General features: G+C 31.6%; 1 protein-coding gene across 1 annotated transcript; it reads left to right on the forward strand.

Annotated features, from left to right (window-relative positions):
- The first annotated feature begins 1,798 nt into the window (after window positions 1-1,798).
- Window positions 1,799-8,692, forward strand: ATKRS-1 (lysyl-tRNA synthetase 1). Its single transcript, XM_020375330.3, has 17 exons — window positions 1,799-1,959; window positions 2,046-2,121; window positions 2,290-2,358; window positions 2,444-2,609; window positions 2,691-2,784; window positions 3,433-3,518; window positions 3,974-4,092; window positions 4,177-4,236; window positions 5,929-6,054; window positions 6,137-6,419; window positions 6,518-6,617; window positions 6,706-6,862; window positions 7,454-7,597; window positions 7,673-7,741; window positions 7,850-7,993; window positions 8,071-8,162; window positions 8,533-8,692. Exons 1-16 carry the CDS (start codon window positions 1,904-1,906, stop codon window positions 8,107-8,109), a joined length of 1,788 nt encoding a protein of 595 aa, XP_020230919.2. The 5' UTR covers window positions 1,799-1,903; the 3' UTR covers window positions 8,110-8,162; window positions 8,533-8,692.
- Window positions 8,693-9,263: the final 571 nt, after the last annotated feature.

A 9,263-nucleotide genomic window follows, 5' to 3' on the forward strand; every position in this document is an offset into this window, starting at 1 on the left:
GGGCGGTTTCCTTCTTCCTTAGGTTATTCAAGCTTCGAAACACAAATGTGCATGTGAAAATAAAATAAGCTTAGAAATTGATCGGGGAAAAATGCTATTTTTAAAACTTAATCCCCCTTTAACCGCATAGTTAAAATATTTAACAACACTTGTTAATTTTCTTCCCCTTAATTAATTAAATAAAACATTAAAATAGATTTTTTAATTAAAATATCATATATTATAATCCAAAGCATAACAAATAATTAAAATAAATATCAATCAACTCCTAATAATTAAAATAAAAATACTAAAATTATTAATTAAATAATTATATTATATTTATGAAAAAATGGAATTTACGGGCAAAAAAGTAGTCAATGCTACAGTTAATTCATCATACTATGAGATTTTTGTGAAGTGATGAAATTAATTACCAATATGAGATTATTAATGGATACTTTCGCTACAAATATCAACGAGACAGAGAATTTTTATGATTTTGTTTTGGAAGATGATGAGACATATGATGAAACAAACGATGTGGATATCAATATGCAAATTCATGATAATTTGCTTTGAAAAGGCCAAGGTAACTCCATTGCAACTTTCTGAACTCAACATATCCATCTTTTATGATAGGTTTCAATAATTCAAAATTCTTTCAAAATAGGAGTAGTATTAGCATTGAAAGAAATGTCAGAATTGAACAAATAAATAATTATATGTTGACCGTAATATCAAGGGATGATAATGAGTATTTAAGTGTTGATAATCTATTATTTGTTAGTGGAGATTTTGATGGGTTAAATGATATAACCACTCTAAATTTTTTTAACACCATTAATATTTTTTATTTGCCAAATCATATCTTAAGACTCAAAGTTGGAGTACCTCTTATCTTACTTAGAAATAAATCAATCAACTAACTTTTGCAATGTAATCAATTGTTCATTACAAAATGGATAAATTTGTTATTGAAGTATAAATTATATTAAAAAATGCTTGAAAGTGTATATTCCTAGATTGTCATCAACACCTTTAGATAATACGATCATATTCAAATTTCAATGTAAACAATTTTTGTTGTCAATATATTTTGTAATGACTATTAATAAAAGTCAAAATCAATCATTAAAGATGTTGGTATATATCTTCCTTATTTTGTTTGCTCCCATGACCAATTTTATGTTGCAATGCCAAGAGTTACATTAAATAAATGATTGAAGATATTGTTAAAAGACAAAAAAGAGAAAGACATTAATTTCACATATAATGTTGTATATTAAGAAATATTTTAAAATTTATAAAATTAATTAACTTTAAAACTATTTTCTCAAACACATGATAATTTATTAAAACTATAGAAAAGAAGCTGTTTTCTCAAACACATGATAATTTAAATATAAATATTTTTTTTATTATAAAAAAACAAGTTGAAAGTGAGAAAATTAATCTTTCCTAATTATGCTTTATTAGTAAGATTTTAAACCATGTAAATGTAAACCTTTAATTAATTTTTTTATTAAATAGATCCAATCTTAAGTTCTTACAAAAGTATAACGAGAACTTAATATTCCCCAACTGCCAATACAACCTCATAATACAACTATTTGAAGTTAATTAGGCAAGTTTAAATACGAAAAAAATCACATTTTTCCTATTTTTTTTAATAAAAATTTAAGTAAATGAATATTTTTGGTTACAACATAAGGAAATGAATAAAAAATATAAAAAAAAACATTTTAACACGATACGGTAAGCCCTATTCAGCCCTACAAGTGCAAGCCCAATTTCTTTAATCATACCAAAAAAAAAAAAATTAACAAAATGAAGACAGAACTATTTGTTCACGAAGAGTGACTCAGCAAAACCCTAGTTGTTTTCATTTTCACATCCAAACTCTTTCAACCTTCCTCCAACTATGGAAGTTCCATCGGAGGCGCCGTCTACCGGCACCGGCGAAACCATAAGCAAGAAGTCAGTGCTCGAAAGCCTTTATCTCAATGCGAATTTCAATTCACAATGACCCTACCTCAGCTCAACTGATTTTTTTGTCTGCGCAGTGCCCTGAAGCGGGAACTGAAGAACAAACAGAGAGAAGAAGAAAGGAAGCGGAAGGAGGAGGAGAAAGCCAAAAAGGTACATCTCATTTCCATCTTCACCAAAAAATCTTTTATTTATTTATTTATTTATTTTTTATTTTTACCAATTTGAGTAAGATTTTGTTATTCTTTGCATTAGATTTCGATTTCTTATAAAAATGGAGTTTTGTTTTTAATGTATTTTATTTTATATTATTATTTCTAGGCAGCTGAAATGCAGAAGGCTAAGGACAGCAAATCTGCACCTGCTGATGACGATGATATGGACCCAACTGTATAGTTCCACTTTTGTCACTGCAGTAAATATTTGATGAATTACTTTTTTTGTTGTTGTAATTTTTAGGGTGATTTCATTGCAGCAATACCTTGAGAATAGACTGAAGCATCTTTCAGTTCAAAAGGCAGAGGGGAAGAACCCGTATCCTCACAAATTCTTTGTCACTATGTCTGTTGATCAATACATTAAGGAATATGGAAGTTTAAGCGACGGGCAGCACCTCGAGGATGTCTCTGTGTCTTTGGCTGGTAATCAGCAGTTTCTGTGTTGATAGTTTTGTTGTTTGGCTGTTGCTGTATGTTGATTCTAATAATCTTTCTGCATTTCAGGCCGAATCATGCACAAGCGTGCCTCTGGTTCAAAGCTTGTCTTTTATGACCTGCATGGTGGCGGTTTCAAGGTTCAGGTTATGGCCGATGCAAGGTACCCAATATTGTAGTTCTACTTTGTGCATTTAGGGATGATGATGGTGCAACGATATGTATCGAAATAATATATATTATTAGACTTCTTACACATGTTGTTGTTGAAGCAGATGAAAAAGCATATTAGTATTAGTCATGATTGAACATTTTTCTTAAATGATTATTTTAGAGGAATAATCTGAAACATTACACACGCCATATTATCCTGAAATAATATCTTATGGAAATCCAGTCGTGCTATTTTTTTACACTCTTTAGCTTGATCTGCATTATCGATAATGAGTCTTTTATTATAATTTTGCTACGCATACCATAGGCTAATATGTAATGAAGAAGGGGCAGTCTTTTGATATTGTACCATTGATTTTACATATTGTTCTTTATACTACTTTGGTTAGGTTCTACAGTGCTAGCATTATAAAAGGTTGAATATTTTGTGGTAATAATTCAAATATGTAAAATGTAACTTTAAGTGGTTAATTTATATTCCATTATTCTGTGATACTCCTTGTTATAATGTCAAGTTATGTGGCTTTCCTTGTTACCTTGATGTTTGACTTAGACGTATTGAACCTATATTTTCTTTTCTTTTATCCTGTTTGATTTTAGTTGGATGGATGAAATAACTGATATCTCACCAATGCAGTAAATCGGACTTGGATGAGCCTGAATTTTCCAAGTTCCATTCTAATGTGAAGCGTGGCGACATAGTTGGTATCACTGGGTTTCCAGGTTTGTGATGCTACAAACTTTCATTTATCTATCTATCTTTTTTGTATTTTTACTTCCTTTCATACACATAAGGTCTGTGTATAATTCTATGACCTTGATGTACACACAATTATGAGAATAAGGATTATTTTTAAAATGAATTAAGTTTAGGTAAACAGGAATAAGTAACGGTCTAAATTCTGTTCTGATTATTTAATATTGTTAAATGATCTATCTTAAGACTTGCAATGTCACATTGCTAATTGCCAAAATTTAGAACCGTATTTGTTGTACACTTGTGCTTTTTATTTATTTATTACAAAAGGGCTAAATCCTGCTAATCAGGCATACATTTTTCTATTCTAAGTCTCCATAGTTAGTATGTGTTCTAAACTATAAAGTATTATATTCTGAATCACAAGTTTGTGCACTCTTTAATGTCAGTTTTTTCAGCTTTCTCTTGTTTAATTATCCAGGTAAAAGCAAGAAGGGTGAACTCAGTATTTTCCCTAAGACCTTTGTGGTGTTGTCTCATTGTTTGCATATGATGCCGAGGCAAAAGTCTGCTGCTGCTGCTGATAATGCAAATATGAAGGTTAGGATAATTATTTTATTTTATTTTTTGATACTGTTTGATGATCATATGTAATGATGTTGTTACATCTTTAATGATCTGCAGAGAAATCCATGGGTACCGGGAAGTACCAGGAATCCTGAAACATATATTTTGAAGGATCAGGTATTATTAGCTGGAATGTGTACTGTTATAGATACTTTTGTTGTTTTTAGTGTTTTAAAAAATTTGTATATACGCCCATGTTGTTGGGACCAATATTGGGACAATGGTAATGTCATGGATGTGCATATGTAATTGAGAAAATATTGGAATATGATTTATCTTACTCCTTGGTGGTTATGGTTAAGGATAGGAAATGAAATTGAGATAGATGGATGGTTGACATTATTATTCACACTTTTCCTTTGTGCTGCGTGTGTTTGTCTTTTCTCTTTGAAATGTATAGTTGTTGTTAAGTATAAGTATATTCTGTATTTATTTTGTTTTATCCATAGAAATTACAATGATGACAACAAGGTTCAAAATTTAGGACCCTGCACATATTGCTTCAACCCTTCACCGCTAGGCTGACCCTAGTGGTTCATTTTGTTCTTATTTAATTTAATTCTTCTGATTTAATGGGTTTTTGTTTTTTTCATTCTATTTCTCCGTTTTGTGATTCTCTTCATGTTGGTTGCAACTTGCAATTGCTGTCAATGACACAAAATGGATTGATTTTCTTGAATTGTATGGCAGTATTGATTGGCAGGCAGTTTTTAACTGCCTTGCAGAATGAAAAATTTAATTTCCTGGGGAGTTGAGGTAGTGCTTTAATTTAATTTAAGAGCAGCTCCAATGGTAGAACCCATGTTGGGTTCTTAGTATACTTTTAATGGGTCCCTCAATACCACTTAGGGTTTAAGAGCTTTTCTATATTGTTCTCCAATGAAAGAACATAATTTGAGTTCTTAATTAAATATATGTGGGTTCCACAATAGACCCACTTTCTTCCTTTTTTGTTTAAGAACCCGGTTCTTAAGGGTTCTTATATAAGAATAGATCTTACACCATGGATGACACGTCAGACTGTTCCAATGGTAAAATTACAAGATTCAGTTCTTATATTTAAGAAAACAGTTAAAAATTCTGATTGGAGATGGCCTAATCCTGATTGTGTGTATGGTAAATCATATTTTTTTTATTGGATCACTAACTGATAGCAAAGGCCGATATGATTGTAGGATCCAGCTCCTCTACATATATGAATGGTTCAGACCTTAAGATTATTTCATATTAAAATTTTTTATTAAAAATTTTAGAACCTGAACAAATTTGATGATGTAATGACCCAGTTTCCTGAAAAATTGACTCACAAATTTGTCTTCTGATATTTTTGACTGAATTGGTGACCAGATCTTCATAGGATATCCTTTGGTCTAGACAACTGTGTGAATGTGGCTGGGGGCGATGAATGAAGGGATTCTTTGTTCATGATCATAAACTTAACAGCATCTCACATTGCATCAAGGAAATGATTCCTACCTAAGGGGGTCTACAGTGAGGTTCCTCATGCTTGAGAGGGACAATAATTTTTTCCCCTTCAGTTTTTGAATTTTTTTTCCCAATTTAATGATTAAGATTGCCTCTAACTTTAGAGGATCTTGGTCTGTAATTGTACAGGGACACAGTAATTTGTAATTTTGAAACTTGAATTGTTTTCTTTTAATGTTCTATCAGCTATATTTTCTGCTTGGTATAATAAACATGCTTTGATTACTCTTATCTGTAGAAGCTAAAGAGGAAATGTCTTTTCTCCTGTTTGCTTCATCTTTCACTTAATATTCATGTGCTGACAACTCAATTAATTTTTTTTAGGAAACTAGGTATCGGTTACGCCATTTGGATTTGATGCTTAATACAGAGGTTCGAGAAATATTCAAGACCAGGTCTAAGATCATTTCTTACATTAGGAGGTTTCTTGATGACCTTGATTTCTTGGAGGTTTGTTCAGTGTCCAAGTATTCTGTTGCTGAATCTTGTGGTTTCTTTCCTTCCATTCCCTTACTTTATGCATCACTTTCAGGTTGAAACACCAATGATGAACATGATTGCTGGTGGAGCTGCAGCCCGTCCATTTGTAACACACCACAATGATCTTAACATGAGGTTATTCATGCGAATTGCTCCAGAACTGTATCTTAAGGAGTTAGTTGTTGGTGGACTGGATCGTGTTTATGAAATTGGCAAACAATTTAGGAATGAGAGCATAGATTTGACCCATAATCCTGAGTTTACTACCTGTGAGTTCTATATGGCTTATAAGGACTATAACGACTTAATGGATATAACAGAGCAAATGTTGAGTGGTAAGAATTCAACTAGTGTTTTTATTGTCATGTTGATATTAATTCTCTATTATATATCTTCTCAAGTCACCTGTGATGATGTGAAAATCATTAAACAGGTATGGTTAAGGAACTTACCAAAGGCAGCTATAAGATTAAGTATCATGCAGATGGGGTTGATAAGGAACCTATTGAAATTGACTTTACGCCACCTTTTAGGTGCGTGGTGTACATTATCTGGATGCTGATGGTCATTATAATTCTATTCTGATGTTGAATGATAGATTTGGATTTTTAATGGTTACAGAAGGATTGACATGATTGACGAATTAGAGAAGATGGCAGGCCTAAATATTCCCAAAGACTTGTTGAGTGAGGAAGCTAATCAATATTTGAAGGATGCGTGCTTGAAGTATGAGATCAAATGTCCCCCACCTGAGACAACTGCTCGTTTGTTGGATAAAGTAATCTCCTTTCTTCTTCCTTTTTATATAAATAATTATCTACTTTGTTTTTGAATTTTGCTTTAATGTAAAAGATTATTTACTTTCGTTTTCCTTGTCAGAAAATGGGTCAAATGTTTAAATGGCCCTGTTTCTCAGTGATATTAAGACCAGGTCAAGAGTTCAGATGTTGGCTATAAAAGCATCAATTTTCTGTGTTATGCATGGGAAAATGAAATATATATGAATGAATGGTTGGGTGGGGGATAGAAATATAGTGTATAGGCATTCTAGTCATTGTAAAAGAGCAGCTAGTCATTCTAGTAATATTGTAATTTCCAGTTAAGAGTTCCGATGTTTCTATTTAGTGAATTGTTACATTAATTTCTATAATGTGGCTGCAGGTTTAGTGAAGCTTGGGTACAATTCTGGTCTATTATTTTTTCACGTTTTTATATTTTAACTCTACTTGTTGCTTAATTATGGACATAATTTCGGTTCTTAATTTGCACAATTCTAATTAATGCACTTTGTTAATGTATTTTATTCCTTATTTTGAGCCTCTTACGAGGTATCTGCAGGAAATGTAATTATATTCTTTTCATATTACAGCTTGTGGGTCACTTTTTGGAAGAAACGTGTGTAAATCCTACATTCATCATAAACCATCCTGAGATAATGAGTCCTTTAGCAAAGTGGCACAGATCAAAACCAGGCCTGACTGAACGTTTTGAATTGTTTGTCAGTAAACGTGAAGTAAGACCATTGCATTTAGGTGATTATTATTTGAAATAAAACGGAATCATGCTTCTGACCACTGCTACTTTTCAGGTTTGCAATGCATATACTGAATTGAACGACCCTGTAGTACAACGACAGAGATTTGCTGAACAATTAAAGGTAATGAAATTTGATACAACTGTAATATGTACTGTGCTCTAATTGTTAGTTTTTTTTATAAAAAAAAATAGAAAATCAGTAGTAACTGTTATTTGTTTTACATTTCAGGATCGGCAGTCAGGCGATGATGAAGCCATGGCCCTGGATGAAACATTTTGTACAGCTCTGGAGTATGGTTTGCCACCTACTGGTGGTTGGGGTTTGGGTATTGATCGGTTGACAATGTTACTGACAGATTCACAGAATATCAAGGTTTTTGCTCTTTCTTTATCTGCATGCTTACTTTCTTTTCACAATTTCTTACTATGTTCTGTCCTTTTTGGTGACAGGAGGTTCTTCTCTTTCCTGCCATGAAACCTCAAGACTGAGCCTTCAACCAATCTTTTTAAATCTCAGCGATAAAATGATTATACACACTTAGGTATGTCCTGTCTCAAGACCTTGAGTGAATACCCCACGAAAGACTATCAACATGCAACTAGGTTTTTGTTTTGGCAGTTCTCTAAGCTGCTCAATCACAATAGTACTGTTGTTTGCTGCAATTGGTAAATGACAATTCAGCTCTGGACAGTGTAGAAAAATTATGTTATTTGATTCAAATATTCAGAGGAAGAGTTTTCATGAGTTAATTCATAAAAACTTGTGTCAATGGCAATGCTTCCTGTTTGTATTGTTTCGTGTCTGATTTTTGATATATGCATTTTCAGTATGTTACTAATGTTGGTCACAAGTTATAATATTTTCTTCTTGCGGATTAAGTGATTCCTCTTTTTTTCTTTTATTGGTTTCAGGAATATGAGAACTGCAAGATGGTTATTAAGGGACCTCATTTTTGATTTATGTCTTTGATTTCTTTATCTTTCATTGATTGGATTGAATATGATGTCATATACCAGCTTACTTATTACTTATTCGAGATTTGAGACATAGTTTGAGTAGATTGCTTATCAACTTGAGCCCTTATTGCTATAGCTGAAAGTAGAGGAGGGTGTATGGGTAAGCTTACCTTGCACAGCCACGGAAAGGTCCACACATAAAAATGAGTTAACTCGCGGGCATAGTTTTAAAATCCGGACCGGTCATCGAACCGGTTAAGGTATTGGGTCAGTGGGTCAAAGGTTGAATCGGTGGGTCACTGATTGAACCGCATGACTCGATTTTTATTTATTTATATTAAAAAATATTCATATTAAATATATTTATACTTATAAATTTTAATAAATTCATATCTTATTTTAAATTTAAATTTTTCTATCTTATTTAAAATTATTTTTATTTTTATTTTGTAAAAAAATACATAAAAAAAATTACATGTTAAACGGTATATTAATACAAATTAAAAATATAAATAATATGTACATATATAATATGCTTGCAATTAATATCACAAAATAATATATGTAATATTTACATAGATATTGAATTATTAAATATATAATTTAAAATTAATAATATACTATAAAAGTTATTTAAGTTGTATATATTGCAAACAAATATATTAGAACAAGTAGTCATTGTTATA

Source organism: Cajanus cajan, chromosome 1 (genome assembly GCF_000230855.2).
Source record: "Cajanus cajan strain Asha chromosome 1, NIPB_CcT2T_4, whole genome shotgun sequence".
Taxonomy (NCBI): Eukaryota; Viridiplantae; Streptophyta; class Magnoliopsida; order Fabales; family Fabaceae; genus Cajanus; species Cajanus cajan.

What these genes read in the sequence shown, in the direction of transcription:
- ATKRS-1 (XM_020375330.3), top strand. Translation starts at nt 1,904, where the DNA reads ATGGAAGTTCCATCGGAGGCGCCGTCTACCGGCACCGGCGAAACCATA. An exon ending in ATGACCTTGATTTCTTGGAG is followed by an intron (nt 6,055 to 6,136) that starts GTTTGTTCAGTG and finishes CATCACTTTCAG; the next exon opens with GTTGAAACACCAATGATGAA. An exon ending in GATTTGCTGAACAATTAAAG is followed by an intron (nt 7,742 to 7,849) that starts GTAATGAAATTT and finishes TTTACATTTCAG; the next exon opens with GATCGGCAGTCAGGCGATGA.